The sequence below is a fragment of the Ambystoma mexicanum genome, chromosome 14 (assembly GCF_040938575.1).
Source record: "Ambystoma mexicanum isolate Mex_15411 chromosome 14, UKY_AmexF1_1, whole genome shotgun sequence".
NCBI classification, from domain to species: domain Eukaryota; kingdom Metazoa; phylum Chordata; class Amphibia; order Caudata; family Ambystomatidae; genus Ambystoma; species Ambystoma mexicanum.
Window position 1 is genome coordinate 415,588,344 of NC_090940.1, and position 27,138 is coordinate 415,615,481.

At 50.6% G+C, this 27,138-nt stretch overlaps 1 protein-coding gene across 4 annotated transcripts in view; it reads left to right on the forward strand.

Moving 5' to 3' along the window:
• The window catches only part of FERMT2 (FERM domain containing kindlin 2), a 931,620-nt gene that overhangs the window by 318,716 nt on the left and 585,766 nt on the right, over nt 1–27,138 (forward strand). For all 4 annotated transcript variants that reach the window (XM_069637580.1, XM_069637578.1, XM_069637581.1 and 1 more), the window contains one exon: nt 15,459–15,566. In XM_069637580.1, the coding sequence (XP_069493681.1) occupies nt 15,459–15,566 (108 nt within the window). The remainder of the gene's footprint in view (nt 1–15,458; nt 15,567–27,138) is intronic.

Consider the following 27,138-nt stretch of genomic DNA (forward strand, 5'->3'; position numbering starts at 1 on the left):
CCAAAGTAGGGCCACTTTTTCCAGTGCATTCCGCAAGGGAGGTGCCTTACCAAGGACTTTCTTGTGAGGAAGGGACAGCAACTCTTTTGGCGGAGATCCTCCCGGTGACAGTGCTGAGGGACCAGAATGTTCTTTTACCGGGTCTTCACCCGAGGGGCTATCCCTAGTACCGGCATCATGTCCTGGGGGGTACCTTTACGCAGTTCTACCGGCAGAGCCACCGAGGGCGAAACGCCTACCAGGCCTCGGCCTGAGCAGCAGGGTAGGCTCCATGATCCACAGTGAGTCCTGGGCGGGGCCCAGTGAGCTGAGCAACACGATGCAGGCATGTGGAAGGCAGCTCAACAAAAAATGGCTGCAGCGCCTGAAAATCCAGGGAAGGCAGGTGGAGGACCATGTGTTGAGGTGGGACTGGTCTCAACCAGGTATGTGGCCTACAGCTTACCCTTCCTTTGCGCAAGGCAGGTTCCCGCTGCGTCCATACGGGCAGGGCACACAGTGGCTCCAGCAGCCGCCCGCTACCCCGTCAGTATCCCCTACCACCAACCCAGCCTGCGAGGACAGGTTCTTTGAAAAGTTCCTCTGGCTCATGAAGTCTCCTCAGATGGGGGTCATCCTCAGGGACGCCATCAGGGACTTGCTCACTTCAATGGCTCCGGCACCACAGGCCGCTCCGGTCCCTGTTCAGCCTCAGCACAGCCTGCTCCGGCCCCCCCCCAGGCGGTGCCATACCAGCCCCTGCTGCAGCCTCCTGTCCCCACACCTTCAGCCTGAGGCTCCTAGCATGCCCCCCCCCCCCGGTGCCGGACCCACCGGTGGACACAGATGAGAGGAGGAGGACCCTGACACACCATCTTCAGCCAAGGCCTTCCACGAACGTCTGGCAGAGTACTTGGGCCTTCCTCAACCAGCAGAGGGGGTCCTTGCAGAATCATCATGCTACTTCCCGAGGCCAGAACGGGGATACCGATGCAGAAGGACGATGTTGCCTTGGCCAAAAAGGGTTGGCCCAAGCCCCACTCTGCCCAGCCGGTAAATGAACGCCTGGACGCCAAGTACAGGCAGATGGAGGCCTCAGCCACACTCCTCAGTGATCGCTGCGGCATCACTGTACTCCAAGCCTCAGTCGTCCTCAGCCTCCTCTGCGGGGTTGCTAGGCAGGGAGAAGATCTTGGAGGCGTACGGGAAGAAGCTGTATTCCAACACGTGCTTGCACCTGCGTCAAGTCAACGCGGATACTATGCTGGCAGCCGTTAACCAGAAGCTCTGGCGGGAAATTGCTGATTTCCTCCCAGAGCTTCCGGAGCAGAGCCAATCGCGATTCAAGGCGGGATTGGCAAAGGCATAGATTGTGGCACAGGACATCAGGGAGTCCTCTGTGGCCCACATTGACAACTGGCGGTGCCATCTGTATTGCCACGGGCATGAGGAGAACGGCCTGGCTCTTTGCTACAAAATTCAACCCCGGATGTCCAGGAACGCATACTAGATCTTCTGTTCGAAGGGGGGGGGTGACCTCTTCCACTCCACAACTGATGACGAGCTGGATAAAAAGAAAAACAGCTCTCAAACGGCCAAGTCTTTATCCAGCCTTACAAAGGCCACGCCCAAACTGTAGACCCAGTCACAGTAGCGCTATGAGAAGGGGCCTACGTACGGAGGGTTCTGCGGCTTCCTGAAGCGGAGGTCCAAGCAGCCTGACCGTTCGCTGTCCCAGCATCGGCGCAAACAAAGGGGTGGGGGTGTAAGGGCTTTTTCCAATCCCCCTCTTTCACAACAGCCTCGGAGGGAAAGAAGGCATGAAGCACCCCTTCGGGTCCACGTGTCTCCAGTGGGAGGCAGGCTTGCTTTTCACGCACATTTTTGGCACCAGAATTTCACGGACCTCAGGATCCTCTCTGTAGTCTCCACGGGGTACTGCCTCCCTATCCCAGCATCTCCTTCCTCCTCCCCTCCCACAGGTTGGGACAGCAACTCTTTTGGCAGAGATCCGGCCGCTCGTCCAGAGCCAGGTATTGGAGGAAGTCCCAGCCTCCCAGCAAAGCTTGAGCTTTTACTCCAGGATTTTCGCCATTCCGAAGAAGAACCAGGTGGGCCTGAGAGTTGTGCTGGACCTTTCCAACCTCTCCCTACCTCTACAAAAATTGAAGATGGTTACGCCAGCTTTGATAGCGGAGACATTTTGCAGGGGAGACTGGATGTGGTCCCTGGATCGGAAGGATGCATACCTACACGTCCCAATCTGGCAGCCGCATCGTTCCTTTCTACGATTCAGTATCATGAGCTGTCATTTCCAATACAAGGTGCTTCCTGTCGGCCTCAACTCGGCCCCCAGGGTCTTTATAAGGCTAAACACTGTGGCAGCCCTCCTCAGGTCGCAGGGCCACCACATCTACCCGTACTTCGACGATTGGCTCGTCAGGGCTACATCTCCGGAAGCAGTGCACTATACTTTCCACGCTCTTATGGACACACTGCACGAGCTGGGTTTTTCACTCAACATCAAGAAGTCACGCTGCAGCCCACGCAGAGAATGACCTTCTTGGGCCTCATTTTGGACACGTGCTGAGAGTTTTTCCCCTCGTAGGACAAGATCACAGCCATCAAGAGGGCCACGGCGCACTTTCTCAGCAGAGAAGTGACCTCGGCTTGGTGGTACCAACACCTACTGGGTCTCCCTCTTGGCCGTCTCCCCCACTAGACTCGGGATGAGGAGGATGCAGCTGTACTTTGCAGCATCCTGGAACCAGGAATGGGGCCATCAGTCGGAGATGATAAACGTTCGTCGCTTCACCCGGACCTCACATGGTGGTCCAGGGACTGCAACCTGTGGTCGGGCAAGCCTTTCCGGCAACCTACACCACAGGTCACCATCACCACAAACTCCTCTCTCACGGTTGGGGGTGGCACCCTGGACAACCACTGCGTCCATGGCACCTGGACCCGGCAGGAGTACCACATCAATTGGCTGGAATTGAGGACCATCTGGCTAGCGCTCAGGGCCTTCCTTCCGGTTATCGAGGGCAAGGTCTCACCCTGACATCAGCATTAATGTCATGTGTCAAACGCCCGGGCAGTGGACGGGCGCAGCGGGCGTGCCTTCAGCGCATTTAAGGCAAGCCAGTCTGTGCCTGTCCATGCCGGGGATGAGCTGGCAGTGTCACCACTACAGTAAGCCCCAGTTTCTGTTGCTTGCTCCTAGGAGCACCATCCTTCTGCATGGGTGGAACAATGCCCTCCAGGTAATCACACCGGCCGCAGTAGATATATTGCCACCCATGGAAAGTGCTACTTTTTCTCCCTCTATACTGTTACTTAACACGCGCTCAATACCGGCGCACACAGAGGAAATGCATCTTTGCCTGACTGATCGGCGTCCTTTGCTGCTATGTTTGACTGAGACCTGGTTTGTGCCCAGTTCGGCTCCTGCCCTTGTCCAGGCTATTCCGCCTGATTATCATCTGATCCATGTAGACCCCGTACCAACTGGGCCCCCCCCCCCCCCCCACAACCTCCACCCAACGCGGAGGCAGGATTGCAGTGATTTATAGATCTGATCTTCACGTCACCCAGCTAAACTGTCCACATGCTCTTAACATGGAAGTACTTCTCTTTAAATGCATCTTCTCGTATATCGCCCCCCGGGTTCTCTTGGGATTTTTGATGAACTATTTTTAGATCTTATAGCCGATTTGCAAATTCGCCACAACCACCTGGTGCTTTTAGGAGACCTCCACTTGAAATTCAATCTTCCTAGGCCTCCAGGCCTTAACTCAACTTACACCAACTAGTACAGGGCTCTACACATAGACTGGCAACACATTAGATCTGATTTCCTCCAGTAAACCGCTGCTGATTCTTCAATCTATAGAACCAGTGTTATGGTCAGATAGACCTCCTAATAACCTGCCTGTTTAAAGATACAGGTTCGCCTGCCAAACCCTCAGCACCCACAATCTGTCTTTGTTCGTGGTGTAATGCCGATGTTCAAGGTTTAGTCTCGCTAGTCACTGCTAAATGTATCACTCCACCTACCTCTTTCGAGACTCTGGTATTTTATGTGAGGCCACCGATAAAGTTGCCCCTCTGAGATTTGTACAACCACGCAGATTGCCCTCTGAACCGTGGTATTCGGACCAATTTAAAGAAGCCAGACTGAAAGTGAGACAGGCAGAACGCAAGTGGCATGAATCTTATAATCCCCCTCCCTCTTCAGGGAAAGTTATAAGGCCTGTCTCGCTGCCTATCCCGCAGATATAAAAGCTGCTAAAACAATGTTTCTTTCCCAGAAGATCGAAGCTGCCTTATGTAAACCTAAAATGCTGTTCTCAATTGTCAAGTCACTCTCTTCATCTGACACACTGACAGCAAGGGTTAGACCTACGCAAGAACTATGCAACGACTTATCCCAATTTTCTATAACTAAGATTGGCGATATTAGTCGCACTATTCCAAATGCGGCAGCCACCCCTCTAAGTAATTCCAACCGTCCCAGTCATTTCACACCCACAGCTGAACCTACTGAATGGTCCTCTTTCCCCATGTTTTCAGAGGATTCTGTTCTGGCAGCAATTCAAAGGATCAAATCCTCCTCCCCATCGGATGCCATTCCGATTGATATCATGAAGAAAATCTCTCCAGACAGTTTGACAATACTCACGGCAGCTGTAAATAATTAATGTCAATCCGGTCTGGTCCCGCCTGAACTTAAAGCGTCTAGAGTCGTCCGTCTTTTAAAAAAGCCATCACTTGACCCCACTGTTCTGGCAAACTTTCGTCCCATTTCTCTTCTTCCTTTTCTCTCTAAAATGATTGAATCTTTGGTATATATGTTTTCTGTTTTCTCCCCCCCCCCACTCCACCCCCCCAAACAAGAAACTGAAACGCCCCTTCCCGCCCCCCCCCCTCCTTCCTTCCCCTATACCTTTTATTTATTTATTTTTTTTGTGATCAAATACACCAACCTTGAACATTATGGCATCAGCCTAACGAAGGTACGAAGATTAAGATCACAAGTGTGAATTTTTTACATTTTAGATTGTAGTGTTAGATGAAGAAAGGACAGAAATTGAAAGAAAGAACAGTAACAGTGAAGACGCAGGGAGAGTATCTCAACAAAGCCCCCCCTCAACTTCCCCTCCCCCCTCCCTTTCCCCTGGGGTTCCAATTGCTAAGGAGACACTAGAACTGCAGAAGGTCTGAATCCATTGCTCTTTACCTCTGGCAGCTGAGCACCTAAAGTCCAGCAGAGGGGACCCTTTATAGTCCAGGTAGAGGCAAACTGAGCAGGGTGAGGTTAGAGACGAACTACCTCCCTGGGGTCCTCGCGTTCAGAGGCTACTTGTCAGTTTTGGTGGGGTGGGTGTGTGCTCCATTGTTTGTGAATCCAGGTTATAGTTGCCTTCCGAGCATGTCTGTTTCTCTCTATAATATTGCAAGAAGGGGTGCCACTGCTGATCGAAATGTGTATGTGTTTCCATCAGCTGGACCGTTAAAACTTTCCATATCATATATTTCCTTAGCTTTGTGTAACCAAGCCGATTCTGTTGGAGGGGTTGGGGACTTCCATTCTATTGTGATGCAGACCCGGGCTGCCAGCAGCAGATTTCTGGGCAAATGCGGGAGAAGGGTATATTCTTCCCCCTGTTAGTTCCACCCCAAAGAGGACCAGCAACGGATGTAAAAATCTATTGATACCCTCTACCTGATGTATCCGCTCCAAAATCTTTCCAAAAAAGCTGCATACGGGGTCACCCATACCACTGATGCCAATATGACCCCACTTGTTGAAACCCTTTCCAGCACTTGGGAGAAAGACCTTTATACATTTTAAAGAGGCACTGGGGAGTTTGGTACCTTAGGTGCCTTTGCATCAAGATCCTGCAGTTGTGCATTTTATATTGCACCGCAATGGTGGATTTCCTTACTGCCCTGTATATGGCATCTCGTCCTTGTTGGTCACTTTCCAAACCTAGTTCTGCATCCCATTTTGCCTTTACGCTTGGGGCGGGGAGGTGGCCCCTATCAATGAGTGCACTGTAAATACTGGATACAAGGCCATTGGAACCCAGATGAGAATTCAATACTTGCTCAAAGGGAGTGAGAGCATGTTGTAATTGGCCTTTCCATTTCTTGTCTGTTGGAACCCCTTTTAACTGTAGGTATGATAGTGGGTATGATAGTGGGTGGATTTGGAGGCCCTCCTGAGCTTCTAGCTCCTCTCTAATCAGAAACTGCCCATCCCTCCACATCTGACCCACCCTCACCAGGCCCTGCTCATATTGGGGCTGGGACCGAAGCGTCTCCCAATTAGCATCCCTGATTGGAGGGGTCCAGATACAACTAAGCGGTGACTGCCAGGTTGTGACTGGGCCACCAAGACTGGGTGCTGCCTAGCCCGGCACGGAATGGCCTTCCTTGGCACCCAAAGCCACTCCCCCAGTGACACGAGGGCGAAGAGGCAGTTCTCCAAGTCTACCCAGTGCTTTGATCTCGACTCTCATGTGATATACCAAGACACGTAACTGGGCAGCTACATAATAATCAGAAATGTCTGGATAAGCCATGCCCCCTTCTCTTTTGGAAGAATTGGAGTATTGTAACCAATTTGCAGCCTTTTGCCTTCCCAGAGAAAGGCCAACAAGGCTTTTTTGGCCGTGGGCAAGAACTCCTTCGGTAACACTATAGGGAGGGATTGAAACAAGAAAAGAAGGCGGGGCAGGACCTTCATCTTGATGGCTAAAAGCCTACCAGCCCATGCCAGGGTTCAGCCTCTTCCATTTGTCTAGAGCCCGTTTGATAGCGGACCACAGCGGTTTATAATTGGCTTGGTATAGGCTACTAAGACTCTTGGTAATTGTGATCCCCAGGTATCGTAAACCTGACTGCTCGATCTGCAATCCCCAGGACTGGGGTGGCGCCTCCCATTGGGTAATATCTGCTCTAAGAGGAAGGACCACTGTTTTGGTCACATTTATACGGAACCCTGATCTTCTGCCATACTCCTCTCTCCTGTAACGGCACTGGGATTGATTGCGTGGGATAGGTGACGTAGGCCAGCACGTCATCAGCAAATAACGCCAATTTATATTCGCCACTCCGCCTGGAGAAGCCCTTAATTGCCCCATTACCTCTGACATTCTGAGCCAAGGGTTCCATGACAACACGTAAACAAGGGGGAGAGAAGGCACCCTTGCCTCGTCACCCTGGTCAGTTTGAACTGGGCGGTAGCTATCCCATTTACCACTACTTTGGCGCAGGTATTTCGGTACAGCGCTTGTGCCCCGCTTATCCAGTCTGCACCCAAGCCCGCTTTGACTAAAGCTTGTGCCATAAACCCCCTCTCAACCCTGTCAAATGCCTTCTCGGCATCAACCGAGATCTGCATCGGGTCAACATCTGCTTCTGATATTGAAGCCATTAATTCCAATGTCTTAACGCACATTATCCGCCACTTGCCTTTCAGTGATGTACCCGCCTTGGTTATTATGAACAAGCAACGGAAGGACCCCTCCCTCCCCCCGTAGCCTGCTCGCCAGGATGCTTGCATACATCTTTGCATCTACGTTTAATGAAATTGGCCTAGAAGAGCTGCATTCTATTTTCTCCTTGCCCTCCTTCGGAATTACTATAATTCTGGTCTCTGTGAAGGATGGCGGGGCCTCTCCCTTTGCTAGAATGTCATTAAAGAGGAGCGTTTGGAATGGGATCAGTGCCCGCCCTGAGCTTAGATCTTGCTGACTTCAATTCTTCTGCGCTGATTGTGCTATTCAATTATTCTCTGTCTGCTTCCGACATCGCAGGGAAGGATATTTTAGCCAAGTATGGGACTGGACTCTCAGTGGGGGGACGTGCATCTGCTATGTACAGCTGCTCGTAATACTGGGCAAAATGAGCTGTTATATCTACTGGGTTGACCAAGAGCCTATTGACGGCTGATTTTTATCTTGGGGACTGCTGTCTGCCCTCTTCTTCCTGAGCTTGGCTGCCAACAATGTATGGGCTTTATCCCCCTTTTCAAAAAATGTTAAGCCTCGTGGGACAACGCCTCCTCCTTCCATATTTCTTTAAGCTCTGACCTCAGTTTCCGAATCTCCGCCCTGGATTCTACCGCCCCCCCCCCCCCCCCACCCCCCTCCAACCAACGCTTGTTCTTTAGCCTCTATAGTCCGCTTTACCGGCATCGCTTTTAGGAGTTTCAGCCATTTTACCGAAGATCCCTGCGAGATCATGAGGCCCCTTATTGTCGCAGCTTCCCACACCGTCTGGAGAGGAACCTCCCCCACGTTGTTTCTCTTGAAAAAGTCCCTGATCTCAGTACCAAGTGACTCCCTAAAAAGGTGGTCCTTGAATGTGTCGTTGCATATCCGTTTATCAGTCGATATGCTTCGGCCCAGGTCAAGGTCTAAGGTGACCATGTCATGGTCTGACCAGCCCACTACCTCATTCGAGGACGCTCTTATCAAGTGTTCCAACCCACTTTCCCAAAAAAATTTAATCTATCCTGGAATATGTTTGGTGCGGGGGGAGTAGAACGTGTAAGCTTTACTATGTGGGTGCATGGACCTCCCAGGTGTCTATTAGGTGATGACTGGAGGGTAGGTTTTGGAAGGAATCATTAACTGGAGGGCGGAGAGCTCCCGCCCTGTATGATTTGCAGTCAGAAGCTGGGTTCATGATTTGATTAAAATCCCCTCCACAAATCAGTGGCCCAGTTCGCTGACTCTCCAGGATTGCAAAGAGCTCTCTCGTAAATGACAACTTTTGGACATTGGGGGCGTAAACTGAGCACAACACAATCGACACTGGACCAATCAAACCCTGCAACACCAACGATCTCCCTGCAGGGTACCTGCTAATGTGTGATATTTGGAGACCTAATGAGGAGCGATACAGGATGCCCACGCTTCCCTTTTTTTTCCAACCCTGAAGCCCAGATTGTGCCCCCTAAAATTCTGCCTCGTAGATCAAATAAATTCCCCTGCTTGTATATTGTTTCCTGGACAAAAAGGATATCTAGGCTTGCCTGCTTAAAACTTTGGAATGCCATGGATCTTTTCTATGGGGAGTTTAAGCCCTTAACATTCAGGGATCCAATTCGAATAGCCCTACCTCCCATCCCTAGGACAAAGCGATCTTTTCTTCCTTAGCTGATGACACAAAAAGACTCAGATCTTCCTAATAAATGTGTTTCCAGTTCACTTAGTACATCAAGTGCAGGCCATTGTGGAACCCCGGGGGCCCCACCCTCCCCCACTCATCCCGAAAGAGAAAAGAGTAAGAAGGTCAGTACGAAAGTGAAGGAAAGTCTTGAGTGACCTTTCCCCTTCCCCCCCCACACCCAACCCCCAAGAAAAGAAGACCGACAGTTGACTACATTTCCAAACATGGGAGATGCCCTAGGTGTAAACATAGGGCCACTCGACGGGTGAAGCCCTGGAACCTAGTGCACAATTGGAATACATTCAAAACACATTTTGGCGGATCGCTATGAGACATCATTTTGTGCCCAGCCTGGCTTGCTCAACAGCAAGCCAATTGAGGAAAACCAGAGGGGCCAGTCGGTAAGGACTCCCAGCAAGCTTCAAGGGAGCAAAGACCCAGTCTGAGTTTTCTCAGTACAGACCACTGCTCCCCTCTAGGAAGTCTCAATTATGCAGAACAAGTTATCCTGACCGCAATTGTCATAGGGTACTCGGTTTTGCAAATTTCCTTCTCTTTTTCGCACGGTTATTGTGGAGCCACGGACCCGAAGGCTTCCTGCTGGGCTCAGACGACGATGGCATATCTTCTCCTCCCTCGGCAGTCTCTCCTCCTGCCTACAAGCCCCGCAGCACGCCAGAGGCCTCCTCCCCTGTGACAACTCAATATTCAACCTCATCCCGAGTGAAGCTGAGAGCAAAGGGGTGGCACCATCTATATCGAATGTTTCGCTCTCTGAGCCAGGAAGTTAATGGTCTACATGTCCTGCTCTATGGCAGGGTCTCCGCAGAGAGGTCCTGATAGATGCAAACCTTTTACCCTTCAAAATCGATGGAATCTCGCTCTCTGGCCAGCCAAACTATTTACGTCTTATGTTTGAAGTAATGACACTTTGCCAGTACCGATCGGGGGCCTCCAGGGGAACCACCCGCATGGTGCACTGTTTCAAATACCAGCTCAGGGGACATCGGCTGTGGCAGTGATTATCAAGGCTTTGACTCTGCTCTCCGGGGTGGAGGGAGATTCATTTGGGAGTTCCTTTAAGCCGTGTATCCGAATATTTGCTCTCATTTCCCCATTCTCTAAGTCATCAAGTTTGGCCTCTAAGTCTAAGTTTCCCTGCTCCAGATCTTGCAGACGGCCCTCTGTCCTCATTTCTACAAGGTCAACCGACTGCTGGTTATTTTTCTGGGCCTCAACCTTATCCTCGATCCTATGGACTTTCTTCTGGAGTGCTTATACTGTGGCAGTCATGCTCGTTCGAAATGCACAGATCTCATCAAAGAGGAGACGGATATCTGCCTTGGTCAAATTCTCCTGGTCTCCTCCCGGGACCAGAGGAGTATCGTGGGGTTGCGAGGCTGACATGCTGGTTTGCTACCGCTGGAATCCATGAAGCCTCTGTGCGGTCCCTAGGTCCATAATCCCTCGCTTGCGTGCTGTATTCTTTGGGGCTTGTCAGCATGCAACGCTAGCTGCTCCCGAGCAGTTGAGCAGGGCTCTATAGAGGCCCATCACTGGGCTGTATCATAAACCCAACCAGGAATGAAAGGGGTGCAATTTGTCCGCAAGGATTGACTGTTGACAAGGGGCACAGACCTCGAGGCATGCCGGTATCCCCAAGGCTGTCTCCACGGCTGTGTATTGCCCCCAACCCCTCAGTCTGCCTCGTCTGGGCCCGGCTCCCTCCCCACCACCTCTTCGCCACACCAGCTGGGATCGGAGTCTGCCTGGGGGAAGGGAGTGTGGGGGGGGGGGCAGGACCCGGCTGTGCCGCCACTCCTCTTGAGTTTCCTTTTTACCAGTCCTCTAAATGCCCCATGCACCCACTGTGGCGGGGGAAGGCGCAGTGATCACTCCTCGTCTGGTTTTATATTGTACGGTGGGGGGAGGGCTCCCAATCTCCACCTGAGCCCCAAGTCGTCCGTGCGTGGGGTTGGTTGCCACCCCCTCAATCCCACCAGGCCTGTGATCTTACTGATGACACCTGGGGAGCCGGAAAGAGAGGTGACCCGGCCGCTGTTCTCGTCCCCTCCATCTCACTGGAGCCCCCGAGACCTCCCGGCGCTCTCTCAAAAGGATGGTGCTGGTGACACAAGGAGGGGACGCTCTCCCAGCCCGCACCCCCGCTCCTTACCTCCCTCCAGTGTTGGCGTGAGCCAGGGGCGCCTCTGCTACGGTCGTCCGGAGCCTAGACATCCAGATGTGGATGCCGAGGCCACCCGGACCCAGCAGCGATTCCAACCCCGGCAGTCCGAGGGGGAGCAGACTCTGCGTGCCACTGCAGTCTTCAGCACTCCTGTGCCGAATCGCCCCGCCGCCTCGCAGAGGACGAGGCTGATTCTCTTCCCCCCCTCGGTCTACCCCCCCCCCCGAGCAGTCGTCTCAGCTGGTGTTTTTCCCAGCTCCTATGCTCCAGCCTCATCAGGTCCTCTCCACCAGCCTCACGATCTTCCAGGAGCTCCCAGGAAGGATCGGCCAAAACACTGGCTCGCTGCAGGGAGCCGTGCCACAACCACTGCCAGAGGCCTTCAGTCCACACCACCCACCAGCAGCTGCTCGCCCTGTGCCCCTGACCGCGCTGCAGGGCCGCCAACATGAACCGGGGGGGGGGGGACAGGGGAGGAGTGCAACATTTTCCGGGCTGTTTTTTAAACTTTCTCCCACCCATTTCCACCGGGAAAGCTCCGGCTGGGTCCTCTCCACGTCATACACACTCCTGTGAAACTTGCGATGCTTGCGGCTGGGCAAGCCGAATTCTTCTGCTTATATCTGTCGGTCCCGACTGAGCTCCTTGTTCAGGTGGCTATTTCGCCTGCGCCCCCTGGTGGTCTCCCCTGTCAGTGGCATTTGACACTGTCGACCACCCCATCCTGTTGTCCCGACTGGCCCAGATAGGATTATCCGGGCAGGTACTAGCCTGGTTCACCTCGTTCCTGGCGGATCGTACACAGACTCTCGCCATGCCACCTTTACTATCTGCTCCCTGTCTTCTCACTTGTGGTGTCCCGCAGGGCTCATCTGTCTTCAATCTATTTAACATCTACATTTGGGCACTTGTGTGTCTCCTCTGCTCTTACGGCGTCAGGTGTTACTTGTATGCTGACGACACTCAGATCCTGATCCGGTTTGATCTCGATCAGGCTGAGATGTCATGCCTACGAGGATGCCTGGCGGCTATGGGTGAATGGATGAGCCACAATTGGCTCAAATTGAACGGAGACAAGACGGAGATCTTGGTGGTTGGGTGTCCCCCAGATCCCTCTTTTGATCTTCTCTTTTTGGCCCTCGTCCCTTGCTGTTCTTCCGTGCCCATTGAGCAAAGTAAGAAATATGGGTGTAGTTCTCTCGGCTTCCCTTTCTATGGCTAATCAAGTCGCAACGATATGTCAGACGGGGCATTTCCTACTGAGAATTTTGAAGGTGGTTCTGCCTTTAATTCCTGCACCCCTACACCCTCCTGTGGTAGCGACGTCGATACGATCTCGGTCAGACTACTGCAACTCTTTGTATTTAGCTCAACCGAAGGGGCTTATCCAGAGATTGCACCGTTTGCAAAATCTGGCGGCTAGGATGGCAACTGGTACTCTGTATGGAGCCCACATATCCGCGGTCCTGCGACCGTTACACTGGCTACCTGTTAACCAGCGCATAAGATTCAAGGCTCTATGCTTGGTTCACCGAGCCACTCGCGACCTAGGTGCGGAATTCCTACATTCCCTATCTAAATCTAATTACCTATGACCATGGATTACAAGGCATCAGGATGCCTGGGTCCGTGGCAACGAGAAAAGAATACTGCTGCGAGACGCCACGTCCTGCTTCATAGGGTTTGTGTTTGGAAGCACGCGAAGAAAGGCAAAGGCAAAGGGAAAGAACCTCTCACTCAGTGACGTCCTGCATCACGTTCCGTCATTCCGGAAGAACTGTGGCGTCTGGGATCCCCAAACTCGATGGCAACCTGTATTGGAACGGGAATGGCCCCGGGGGTTGCTGCCCCGACTGTGGGCTTATGTGGCCACCCACCAGTGAGTGTTGGTGTAAGCGGAGTGTCTGCCCGTCATTAGTCAGACTTGGGGAAGGGGTGGTAGCTAGTCATCCACAGATGGGTCCTACCATTGGTGAGGGCGGCGTTGGTGGATGGACTGTAGTGAGCAGTAAGGAAAGCAAAAGTGTGGTTGAAGGAAACTGGGTCGAGCAGGATTTCCACAAGGCACAAGACCATAACTCTGTATAATACTATCTTTTGGATAGAGTAAGGACAGTTTAGAAGACACTGAGGGTGTCTAGACAGATGAGGAAATCTATCTTCAGGTTATCATAGCTAATTTGGCTCTTAGATTGTTTTTCGCTCAGTATGATATCTAGTAACCTGGAATGAAGGACGTCTGTGTTGGGGAGGAGGTGCTTTCAGACGAGACAAAAGTTTAATAAAAGCGATTGAACTGTCATTTAGCATTGGAATGCTTCTCACACCATCTGTGGTGCTAGACATGAATGTCTTTCCCGCTTCACTTGAATAGGGTGGCCTCTCAGAATCTGTCCACAGGGCTAGTTCTGACAATGGAGACCTTTTTAGTTTTAGCTCACCCCTTAGGCTTTTATCCAATTCAGATACTGAAAATAAAATAAACACTTTTACTACTTGACCTGAGTCTCTGGTGTATCATTGTTCTGCCATACTACAGTAACGTTGACTATATATCCATCCTAAATGGACTAGTAGTGTTTTGGGGAAAAGGGCGACGATTGTGCCTCCAGTTCCATGGACCTCCACATAAAGTTGTTCTAAAGGCATCTGGCAGTTCAACTAATCTTGTTAGTTGGCTTTTGTTTAATCACTTGATGCACAAGCAAAGTAAAACTCCATTTTTATTAATCCTTTTCCTTTGGTTGCATTAACCTAGGCAGGTAATTTGTTGCAGTCCTTCGGGATCTATAGCATGCTTGATTCGGAAGAACTCTTAGACCAGACCTACTGTAGTCCAAGTATTTTTGAGCATTTTAGGGTTCTTGTTAAATGATTAGCAATTTGGGGGGTGGATAAATGCCCCAGTGTTCTGGCTTAGCCTGCACTTAGGACAGTAGGGCAAAAACCAAGTGCAGGCCAAATATGCTAGTGTTAGCCAGGCATTTTTGTCGAAGTGTGAGACTTTTTGTCTCCAATGGGCCAGTTTCAATTGCCTCGCTGTGAACGCAGTCGTTTTGCATAGTCTTACTTAAACAATATTCTTTGGAAAAAAACAAAAACTCCTGTGCGTGCACTCCTCAGCTAGTCATGGAAGGAGTAAATTGCCATTTGCGAATAAGGCTCACTTCTTTTTTTTTTTTATTGGAGTCCAAGTCAATTTTATGCCCCACACCGACTGTCAATGTTTCCATCCTAGTTTATAGATGATCATTTGGTCTTGTGCTGTCCTTTTTCTTGAAGATTACCAGAACACAAAGTTAGCACAGCTCTTATACTATTCTAAGTTTTGCATTAAGATAGTAGACTTTAAAGTATTGCAAAATGTGGCATTTGCGCATGAATGAAATTTAGCAAGGAGCAGTGGATCTTTTGGATTCATGCTAGTCTGATCCTTTCCGGAATCTACTAGTTTTTTCTGTGAGGGCATTCAAGCAACTTGGCCTTCCCATAAAGCCTATGATCCTCTTAATTAAATGGAGGAGCAATGCAAAGTTTGGCCGAATTTAATGTCCCCAGTTCCAATAGAACAAAACCCTTTTTAAAAGATTGTTTTGTTCAGTTTACTACATTGTTTTCTGACCAGAGAATATATTCTTGTTGTGACTCCAGTAAAATGCTGATTTGATTAGCAGCTAGTGATTTAAGCCCTGTTGCGCCCTTTACCTGGCATGAAAGTGGAATGTTCTTTTCTTTTTTCTTTTCCTTCTTTTTTTAGGTTTAGAAAATGGAAGGAAACTAACTTATTGTGGGGGCTATAATAGGTTGCCTGCAAAATCTACAGACTAAATATTTTCTTTTTTCAATTAAACATTTTTAATGTTATATTTGCAGAACCAGGTACAAAGAGCTAATACACCATCAAGAATGTCATGTCTGTTTGGGGGGGCGGTGGTGTAGGGGGTGGATGGTGGGTGTTGCATGCCTCATTTATAAAAACACTTTATATAACAAGTTAAACATGTGGCAAAATGTTAAAAATTGTATTTAAGGACTGCATTCCAAAATATGAATGTCTTAGAACTACCTGATTGAAGTTAAAACCATAAATCTTTTTTTCTTATCATAGTATGACGCCATTCGAATCAACCAGCTGTACGAGCAGGCTAAATGGGCAATTTTGCTGGAAGAAATTGAGTGCACAGAGGAGGAAATGATGATGTTTGCTGCATTACAGGTAAATGATAAAAGGAAACCCCATGTTATATCTTACCTTTTTTTTTTTTTATTTCCTTTTTATATCCATTTTATTACCAACTTGTTAAAATGGAACCTGTAACAGAGAGCTTATAGTTAGCATTCCAAACTACATTTTTTTTAAACTTTATTTTTGATTTTCCAACTGTTACAATCACACCCACATTAGGGTGTGTTCACCATGCGTCGTCCGAATCCTCCACCCCCCTGTGACCCCCAGATCATTCCCCCTCTGTCTGTTAAATTGGTGTTACGTTGTTTCTTCCTCGTGTATCAGGGAGTACGCTGGCTTTAATTATTGGCTAAGTTAAGTCTCAATGTCTTGGGTGCTGTGCCTTTCTGACGAGGATGATGTGTCCTCGTTTATCAGGTATGTCATAAGTGGGCCCCAGATATCGGGGGGGGGGCATGTGTGTGGGGGCAGTGTCTTGATGAAGTCTGATTCTATGTCCTGGCAGTAGAGAATGTCTTTCCGCCAATTTGTAATCGTCGGAGCTGGTCCTCGTCCTCACGACATGGCAACTCTTCTGCGCGCAAGAGTTAACAGTATCCCTGCTAGTTTCCTCACTGCTGGCGAGAGCTGTTTTGTCATACCGAGTAATGCTACCGTCTGGATAGGCCGTGTTTCCTCTCCTATGATTGCTGATGTCGTCTGAAGGACCTGGGTCCAGAATGGTGTCTGCTTAGGACAGTCCCATGTTGGGTGTATGAAATCGGCTGTGTGGCTTCCACATCTTTCACACTTTGCAGGTACATCTGGTTGTTGTCTGTTCTTTTTGGCGGGGGTAAAGTACGTCTGGTGTAGGAAATTAAAATAAATGGATTTGCTTGAGGCGTGAATTGAGAGCGATTGTGTTTGACGCAGGATAAATGTCCAATCCTCATCTGGGATTGTAAATTGGAGGGAGGTTTCCCATCTTGTTTTTGTGCGCAAGTTGGCAGGTGCTGTCTCTATTAGGATGGATTTGTAAATGGATGAGACTAGTCTGCCCTCGCCTTGTGCCTGGATCACATTATGTAATAGTAGCCAAGTTGGGGGTTGCTGCGGGATGGAGGGGGAAAGTGCTTGGAGAGTAGATCGGGTTCTGAAGTATAGGAACTTCTCTAGGGGGGTGTTGCCTCCTCTTTCTTTTGCTTGTTGGGGTGTGATGAAGGTTCCTTCACTAAACAGGTCACCCAGAGTGTTTATCTGTAGCTTCTCTACCCATTGGTGAAATACCTTTTTAGGGGGATCCCAGGTATGAATTTTACCGGGAGGAGGGGCGAATATCTTACTTGAACTTTGGGATCTGGAGGAGGCTCGCACAGAAGTACATGGGTCGCGAGGACCACATTCATAGTGTTAAAGGGGTACCGGGAGCTGAGTGATAATGACCACCCTCAGCAAGTTGGGGGTTGCCAGGGCACACTCGATCTACACGTGTGTTCTGATGTAGTGTGTTGCGTACCAGTGGCTGAGGAACTGCGTTTGGGCCCCCAGAAGTATCTCTCTAAACCGGGGAGGGCTAGTCGTCTGCTGGACACTGGAAGTGTCAGTGTTGAGTGAGCGACCCTGGCCGGTCTACCCGCCCATAGTAGCTTGAACCAGGCTTTTGGCTCTCTTTAAAAAGGGTTGTGGGATCAGAATGGGGATGTTAGCAAAAAAGTACAATAGTTTCGGCAGGATCACCATTTTGACTAGTGAGTCTCTTCCCCACAGGGTCAGCGGGAGAGACTTCCAGCAGTTTACTTTCTCTTCTAGTGTTTTTAATACTAATTCGTAGTTGTCTCGGAATACATCGAGGTAGCTTAATGACATCAGTATCCCTAGTTATTGTACCCGTGAGGTCTCCCATGCAAAGTGATAATCATCAGTGAATGCTCTGGTCGCTGGGGTGAGCGGGAATATGATAGATTTAGTGTGATTAATTTTTAAACCGGTTATTGCCGCAAATTTAATTACTTCTCTCATCACTAGGTTTAGGTTTTCACTGGGGTCGCAAATGAATAGTGCTACATCGTCCGCATAGAGGGATACAATCAGCCGGTGTGGGCCGATATTAAGCCCTGTGTGGAGTTGCTGGGATCGGAGGTTCGATGCTAGGAGTTCCATTATCCGCGCAAATATTAGCGCTGACAGCGGACATCCCTGTCTAGTGCCTCGTTGTAATTGGATTGTGGAAGATCTTGCCGAACCCTCCAATATGTTTGCTTTTGGGTTTTTATATAACAGGGAGACTAGTCTAATGAATCGTGCACCTAGGTACATCTGGGTGAGCACTGCGAATAGGAAGGTCCATTTTTTTTATTTTTTATTTACAGACCACTTGGTTTTAATTAAACCTTAGATGCAAATATATACAAAACATAAAACGCATAAAAATCATCATCCTCAAAGGCCCATTCTACAACCAAGGCGTTAAAAAGAAAGGAAGGGGAAAAAGAAAAAATAGCGAAAGGAAAAGGAGAAGAAAAGTAAGTCTAGGGCTGGTTTCATCCCACAGCTAGGCTTTTAGTGTCCTCCATAGCAGTGAAGATTCTTCTAACCAGCTGTAGTACAGCTAAGGACCGAGAAAGCCGTCCACCCCATCTTATGGAAGTCCACCAATCCTCCTGCGATTTCGTTGATGATTTCTCTTTAACTCTCCCCTGGAGATTATTTCTTTTAGAGTTTAGGGGCTCACATACTAGTACTAGATGCTGCAGAGTCTCCTTACTTCTATTGCAAATTTGACAGTTTAAAATGTTTTCTTCATGGGCCTTTGTTCTCCTTGCTGTAACCTCCCGTGTTGGGTAGAGATTCAAATGGAGTCTCAGGAAGTTTTGCCGGTCCAATTTTGAGGGGAACCTGGCAAGGTAGGACATTACATGTCCCCTTTATATTGTTCCTCAGGATCGTCCGCAAACAATTTGTAGGATTTCACTTTCTGCTCAGTCTGGATCCAATCCAAATCCAATAATTTATAGCTCACCCTCGTTGGATTTTCGATGAGTGTCGTTTCCGTAAGAGCAATGTTTGTCAGTATGGAAGAGCAGGCCTCGTGCCAGGAATTTAAAATTGCTATCTGCTGCCCTTCCATAGCCTCCTTAATGATCAAGAAGCCACTCGCTGCTGGTGGCTGGAGACATTTCCTCATTAAAGATGAGGATTTCCATTCCATTTGGGAGTATGAAGAAGTCGGGCCCAATTCCCTTCGAACCCGTTCAATAGGTATTGAGTTTGGCAACACCATAACCCTCTTCCACAAAAGACTTTCCAAACGGTTCCAGATTTTGAGGTCCATAGATAAATTGGCTTCAGCAGCATAGGTTAGTATTGGCGCCACTTTAAATTTATAGAAATCCAAAATAGGTACCATGGAGAATTTGCAGTAGCGTCTTTTGATGAGTAAAGCTTGCGATGCCAGGTTTTTGCCTTTGCTTCTCAAATGTGCTATTCCTGGAGCGTCATTCAAGCTGTTTAGAGACGACCCCAGATACACCATAGAACCAACTACTGGTGTCTGTTCTCCATTTAGTGTCCAGGTCCATTTCTTCTGCTTTCTCGCCCTTCCACTGTCTCCAAGAAGCAGTATTTTGGATTTTTTTGCATTTATCTTTTTTCTTTTTTCTTGCATTTTTGTCAATATAGTGAGACAAATCTGTTGGTTGTTTCTGCAGCCCAATTTCTGTTTGATCAAGGAGCAGCACATCATCTGCAAATAGTAAGCGTCCCACAGAGTGGCCGGCTATTTTCGGTGGAAAAGATCTGGTTTTTATAAATGCTTCTGCCATGTCAGAGATAGACAGAAGACCGCTGGTTCCAGGCGACAACCCTTTTTTAACCCGTTTTCTGAGGGAATTTCACCGGACAATAAACCCTTTCTGTCAAGTCTGATTTATTTTTTTTTTAAAGTGGTGTCCCTGTGCAGTGCTTCCACAGGTTCTCTCAGGGCTTGAGGACAACCCCATTCCTTCAATTTGTCCCACAGAATTCTTTGGTCGACTGAGTCGAAAGCCTGTTCCAGGTCAATTGAGGCGATGTAGATTGCCCTTATCTTCTGGTGGACCAGACACTTAAGTATATTTATGATGAAAATATTTAAATTGGTGCTTATCCCTTTACGGAAACCTGAATGCCACTGATCCTGGTGGTTGAATTTGGCACTCCATTCATTAAGATGTCTCAAAATGATTGCTGTGAACATCATGCCCACCACATTTAAAAGGGTGATAGCCCTATAATTACAAGGGTTTGACCTATCACCCTTCTTAAAGATGGGGACAATTATGGAACCGGTCCGGGATTGTGGTATTTTCTTCTCCCTTATCACAGTTGTAAATAATTTTAACATGAACGCAGCCTATCTGTCCGGATCTTTCTTTAGGATCTCGTTGGTTAGGCCGCCCTTGACGAACTTGAATTTTGTATCAAGTTAACTATTTCGTGGTGATCGAATTTAAAGTGCCATGGAGCTTCTGTGTGTAATAGTAACTCAATTGCTCTCCTCCTTTTGCTGCATATAAAAGTTTAAAGTGTGCCTCCCTTGCATGCGCAGAAACTGAATCTGTAGTTCTTGAACCCTCCGGGGTATTTAATTCATTGATTAACTTCCACACACCTGCTGTATTATCAATGGCAAGCTGCAGCATTTTTTTGCTTTCTTGCCGAATGATTTGTTTGTAGTGGTATAACCAGTTCTTAAAGTTAATTTTAGCTTTTTTGAACAAAGTTAGATTATGAATGGTTTTATGTTTTTTCACTTATCGCCCCAGTCTGTTTACCTTTCGCTTTCTTTCGGCGATCTGCTTATGCTGTTCTCCTTTGCCAGGCAGACGCCTCTTATGAAGAATTTCAGCGTTTCACAAACTGTGGCGATCGAGTCCACTGTGCCCAGATTTGTCTCTAAGAATGAAGAGATTTCGTACCGTAGTTTTGCAGTGAACACTTGGTCCAGCAGGGACCCGGGTTTGAAGCAGCAGGCGAGATTTCGTGATTGATGGGTTGCAGAGAATGGTTACAGGGGAGTGATCTGAGAAGGTTTTAGGAAGGATTTGACAGGGCCTCCATTGGAGCGGACCCCTGGCAGAGATGAACAGGTAATCAGTTCTAGAGCTAGTGTTATGACCTGCTGAGTGGAATGTGTAGTCGCGCTGCTCCCAGTGGCTGTGTCTCCATGTGTCTACGAGATCGTAGTCTCTACATATTTCTTGTACCTGGAGGCTGGCTTTGGAAATGGTCGATTTCATGGTCCGTGACTTGTCTTTCGAGGGGTCTAGGGCAGTGTTCAGATCGCCTCCCCAGATGATTGTTGTAGAGGTTTGTGCTGAGAGGTGTGTGAGCACCCAGTCAAAGTTGTTTGCTCTGTCTATATTGGGTCCGTAGGAATTGACGAACATGATCTCTTTGCCTGCTACGATCCCTCTTACCAAAAGAGGTCTGCCTTCGGTGTCTTTCTCAGTGTTTATCAACCGGAAGCCCGTCTTACGGTTGATCAGGAAAGCCACACCTCTGGCATACGACGAGAACGAGGAGAGGTATCGATGACAGCCCCAATGTCGGGCCCATTGGTGTTCTTTTTCAGGCAGTAGATGCGTCTCTTGGAGCATGGCTACATCAATGTCATGTCTTTTCAGGTACTGCAGGATCTTTCTTGTTTTAGAGGGAAGGTTGCCTCCCCTAATGTTCCATGTGGCGACTTTGAATTATTTGCTTGGCTTGCGGGTTTAAGCTGGTGTTGCGTTTGTATTGAGAGGTCGTGGGGTGCCGTTGACTGCATCTACAGCTGAGTATGGGAGGTTTCCCTGGTGTTCGAGAGAGAGGGCATGGTACTGCCTGGTGGTCTGGGGGGTCGGCGCGGGTGGGTGGGCCGGAGGTGCAAACCCATCCCCCTTCAACTTCCTTCCTTACACGGGCAACCCCCAACTCGCCCGTTTGCTCACTTGAACAAGGTACGAACCACAACAGTGTGTCTGTTACCTGGATTCCCACCCATAAACAAACAGTTGAGGTGACTTTTGCTGTGCAAGGGGTGCTACGGGCTTCCCAGGCTGCACGGCTTCGGAGTGCATGACTCATGTGTTTATTTCGGTAGAGTAGCTGTGTTTTGTGCTTAAGACTTGTGCCTTTGACCCTCAGTTGGTTATGTTGGGTTTCTGTGGAATCTTTCTCTCTGCGTACGAGCCTGGTTGGGATTTGGCCCGGGGCAGCCTACACAGTCCAGGAATCCATCTGTTTCCTCCGGTGTTTAGAAGAAGTGGACTTTACCACCGTGTTGAACGCTCAGCCGGGCTGGAAACAGCATAGAATAGGATATTTGATTGTCTTTAAGCCTTTGTCTGATGGAGGTAAAAGATCTCCTTTGCGACTGGACTGCTGAGCAGAAGGCTGGGGGAAAAAAGCGTATCCTGTCTCCGTCCTGATGTAATTCGCCTTTTTCTCTGGCCAGCCTGAGGATGGTATCATGGTCTTTATAGTTAGGTAGGTTCGCGATTATCAGCCTGGAGGGAGCGCCTGTAGCGGGTTTGGAGGATGGAATTCTGTGGGCTCTCAACTACAAACATGTGGGAGAGTGCTTCCCAACCAAACAGGCTGCTGCAGAGTACAATGAAGTCCTCCATTTTGGATTGCAGTTGGTGTTCTCTCACCCCGACGATCCTGATGTTTTCTTCTCGACCTGCCTTCCAAATCCTCACACTTGGCGTTGGTTGCTTTCATTTAGGTTTCTAGTTGACTTTTGCCGCCAGAGTCGCTGCGCCGCCGTCTAGATTGGACACGCGCTGCTCCACCTCGTTCAGGCTTTCAGTATGGGTGTCCATTCGGTGCTATATGAGATCCACTTTAGAGGAGAGTCCATCCACTTTATTTAGGTTTCCTATGCCTGCTTTCAGGTCTAGCAGGAGTCCTTTTGATATCGGTGGCGGAGGTTCCCTCGTCCATTGGGAGTGAGTCGGCCATTGGGCGTTCCGGCTCTTCCTGGAGCCTGGGGGTTTTGGGGGCTGTTCCGGTCTCAAACGTTAGTTTCCTCTGTGATCTGTCAGTTTTCCCCATTGGCTTTTCGTGGCTGGTTGTGGCCCTGTGTGGAAAGTGGTGCTCCTTGATGAATGGCGGAGCGCTTGCTGTACTCCAGAGCGGGTTGTGGACTGGGCGGGGGACCGCTGGTGGTGGAGCTGTGGTCTTCTGGGGCCGGGTAGATGGATGTGGCGTTCGGCTCTGGTTTGGCCTGCAGGCTTGAGGTTCCTGGGGGGGCTTAGGGGCTCAGTATTAGGTTCTGGGCGAGGAGACGCTGCTTTCCAGACTGTGTGGCTCAGAGTTTGCTCCCTTGGCGGATGAGGAAGTGAGCTGGTGGTCATGGGTGTCTCCACGCCTCGCCCTGCTGGGGGAGGGCGGCCCAAGGTTCGGTGCCCTGATGATGTGCACTGTAGTGGGGAAGCTGGTGTGTGGGAAGTTTCCCCCGGGAAGGCAGGCCGAACGGATGTGGGGGAATCTCAGCAGGGGTCTGGGGGGGCCAGGCCTGTATAGTGCAAGCATGCGCTGTACCTGCTGTGACAAGTTGTTGGGGCGCCTGCCGCCAGGCTCCACTGGTTACTCCGGAGCGGTTGCTGGAAGATTATGGCCTGAGGGGGGGGCTGATGTCCATGGTTCCCGGGTTCTTCCCTTCACATCCTCTTCCCCCTGGCGCGGAGAGCGGGAGGTGCCGCGCCTGGCCTCGGTGCCGCGAGAGCGAAACGAAAAGGAGGGGGAGGCGCTGGGGGAGTGCTCACCCCTGCATCTCACCTCCTGCCTCCCTCTGCTGCTGTTGTTGAGCGGGTCCGCTCCTCTGGCGCGAGCCGCGGCCCACAGGCAACTGCGGATGTCACGGTTGTTGGCGCCAGGCCGCGATGATGTCTCCGCGGAGGAGGGAGGAGGGGGTTCTCGCTCAGGCGCCCGGTCCGTGCCCCCCAGGAGTGTGGTGGAGGTAGGTGGTACTCCCCTGCCAGGTCTCCACGCGGCCTCAGGCCTTCACTTGTTGTTGCTTCCAGCGCCGGTGTCACAGCCGCATTAGGGGTCGCTGTTTTTCTGATTTTGGCCCAATCTTCACATGCTCACGGGGCAGTGACTCGCCTGCTGGGCTGGTGGTCAGTCAAGGCGGTGAGTTACCGATTCAAGGAGGATTATTTAGGATTGATTTATGGCCGTGCGGGAGCTCGCTAGGATGCGGGCATCTTGGTTGGTCCTCTAGCGCCCTCTCCATTCCAAACAACTACATGACTAGCTCTGCCTACTCTGCTGACTGCCTCCTTGGAGGCTCATTTTTTCTGTGCTTTAGGTTATTGCATTTAATTGCAGCTGATTGTTCCTGAGGCTTCAAAATGTCTACTGGTCATTTTGGTATCTGTTGGAAATCCTGCCTTTTAGTGCGATGTCCAAGCAGCTCTCCCCTGCAGTGGGCAAACTCTGTTATTGAATTTGCTCCATTTATTGACTCCAGAAGTGGGGCTCATTCCCACACATTGTGTGATCCATGTTTCTAGGTTTGTCACACTGCAACTGTACTGGCTTCCCACAGATGCTTCAGTAGCCCTGTTCTGCCAATACTCTCCAGCATGGGGTCTGGCATGGATTCACATGCTCATGAATCATGCCCATGAATATTCCGTCAGGCTGGGAATCCTCGGTAAAGAAAAATTCATTATCAGTTTTGTTCCTGATCTGTCTTTCTTAGTAGTAACCAATCACTGGTCTCTGGGTCATATTGCCCCCAGCCAATGACTGCCCTCTCCCTAAGCCCCACCATTGGCAGCCATCCTCGCATTTTTACCGCACGTTCAAGTGTTGGGAGTCCTCGTGCTATAGCTCTCGAGCTTTTATTGCGTTTTGTGTTTTTTCAAGAGATTTATCATTTTATTTTTTTTGTCAATCGAGCCTCAAGCTCCACCGTTTCTACTTCGGATCAATGGGGACCCGTTTTGGAATTTTCTACACCCCTCAAGGCCTACCTCGTGGACATGGCCCAGGAGAAAGGAAGCTCGACACCCGGATCCAAGCTGTTTAGGAACTGCCCTGGATGCGGATTACAGAATGTGTTCAAGGAGGACAAGCATTCGAGTTGCCTCTACTGCCTTCATGGAGACAAAACGCACGTGGAGAAGCACTGTGCGTTTTGCATGAACATGACGGATCGGACTATGAGGGATCGTCAGACCCGTCTCACCAGCTGGCTGGAAGGAAAGAGCCCAGCAGGTGAGAAGAAGTCCGAGCAGTCTTCTAAGTCCTGTGAGGGCACTCGAGCGTCGGGGGCCCAAACGCAGGCAAAGCACTGCAAGTCCGCGGGCACCGGGAGCGCCGAACGGTCGGGCTCCTCGGCTGCCAGGCACCTCTGGCTCGGAAGAGAAAGTCTGAGAACCCGGCTAAGCTTCTGGAGAGGCCCCGGTCGATCTCGAAGGAACCAGCCGAGGGGGAGCGAGGCGGTTACCCCCCCACCCCCAATGTGAAGGCCTCAAGCACACCCAAGGTGGTGAAGGCCTTGATTCACCCGGCTAGGGCCTTTACCGAGGTAGTCGCGACAGCCCTGGCGAAGCCTGTGGAGGCTACCCCAGTGGAGGCGACCTCAGCGCCCAGAGTTTCCCTGCCGCCAAAGAGGGAATCCTCTTTTCAGCCCATCGAGAAGACCCCCGTGGAAAAAGAGGGGGGGGGGCGGTGGCTGTTACGGACACAGCCTTCGAGGAGGAGTTGGTGGAAGTCGTGGAGGGCCTCAACAGGAAGTTTGGGGAGGCCCCGTCCCACGGGAGGAATCCCAACGAGGGGGAGACGCAGAAAGTGACGGTGGCGTGGAGGAGGAGCAACCAACACGCCTGTCGCAACCCGAGCCACAAGACAATTCGGTGGCCATTTTGATGGCAATCCAAACCTTATGCACGGTTATAAGGACGAGATTGCCCCTACCCCCAATGGATGACCCAGTGGAACCGGGCCAGTTGGGAACCCCTCCAAACAGGAGGAGAGTTCATCTACCCCCACCCTTCCAGCCCTCATGGCCTTCTCAGCCGTGGTCTCCTTCTCCTTCCCCCATCCCTGGGGATGACACAGGAACAGATACGGCCAAGAAGGGGACGGATGACGACGGTGGTGACCTCCCACCACCACCACCACCTCCTCGGGCTTCCCCGCCCGACGAAATTGGCTCCTTCCACGCCATGATTGCCAGGGCATCCGAGCTTTTCCAGCTCTGCCCCGAAGAACAAAAGAAGTAAGGATTCCTCTACCCAATGGCGCGAGGCCAAAAGGAAGCCTGTCCTCACGGTGCCGTTGCTGCATGACATCTGGGACGAGGGACTTGTTCTTCTGAAGATCCTGTCCACGACACCTGCCAAGAGGGACCGGTACGAGAAGTACCGGGACCCAGAGGCCGACCCCTTGTGCATTAGGGCACAAACGACCCCAGATTCGGTCGTCTCGGCGGCAGCCAAGAAGAAAGCAGGGGGGCGTCGGCCTCAACTTCTACTTCCCCACCGGACGGTGAGGGAAAGAAACTGGACGCCATGGGATGATTAAGGCGGCAAACGCCCTAGCTATTGTGGCCCGCTACGACGGGGTTGTGGTACAAGATCGCCCCCCTGTTGGCCCTGGCGATCCTACAGGAAGGTGACATGGCGTCAGACCACGCCAAAACGGTAGCCACAGACATTGCCGACACCGGTTTCCGCCAGTTGGGCAACAGCGTTTGCCTTCGACAGCAGGGGTGGCTCAAGGCGATGGATTTCCGCCAAGACGTGCAAGCCAAGGTTTTGGACATGCCCTTCGATGGGAACAATCTGTTTGGAAAGACAGTGGATGAGTCACTGCAGGCCATCAAGAAAAACGGAGACGGCTCAGGCTTTGGGAGTTCTGCAGCAACGACTGCCGCCCTTTCGGAACTCCGGAGATAATCAAGGTGCCTAGAAAGGATTCAGCGGCGGCTCCTCGACATACCGTCAGGTGGCCCGCTCCTCGTCGCAGGAAGCCTACAGGGGACGAGGCAAGTCAGGTGGATCTCGCCGTCGTCGCTAGGGAGGCCAAGGCGGCAAGGCCGCTGCCAAGTAAGATTGAACCGGCCGTTGTGTTGGGCCCCCACAGGAGCACCCCGGTGGGAGGCCGGCTGACTAAGTTCGTCAGCGCGTGGGAGCCCATCTCCACCGACAGATGGGTGCTGGATGCCCTGGCCCACTGGCACACTCTCGAATTTCTAAAGAAGTGTACACACATCCCTCAACTGCTGTTAGAGGTAAGGGCGATGCTCATGAAAGGGGCCATCGAGCTTGTCCCAAGGAGGCTCCGGAGTATACTCGAGATACTTCCTCATCAGAAAGAAGACCGGAGGATGGCGTCCCATCCTGGACCTGCGTCGACTAAACAAATGCATCAAGGCACAGAAGTTCTGGATGGTCACCTTCCAGCACGTGCTATTCCAGCTGGAGGAAGGCGACTTCCCATCGTCGTTGGATTTGGAGGATACGTACTTTCACATCCCCATCCTAAAAGGACACCGAAAGTTTCTCAGGTTCGTAGTCCAAGGACGGAACTACTAGTTGAAGGCCCTCCCATTCGGATTGAAGTCGGCGCCCAAGGTATTCAC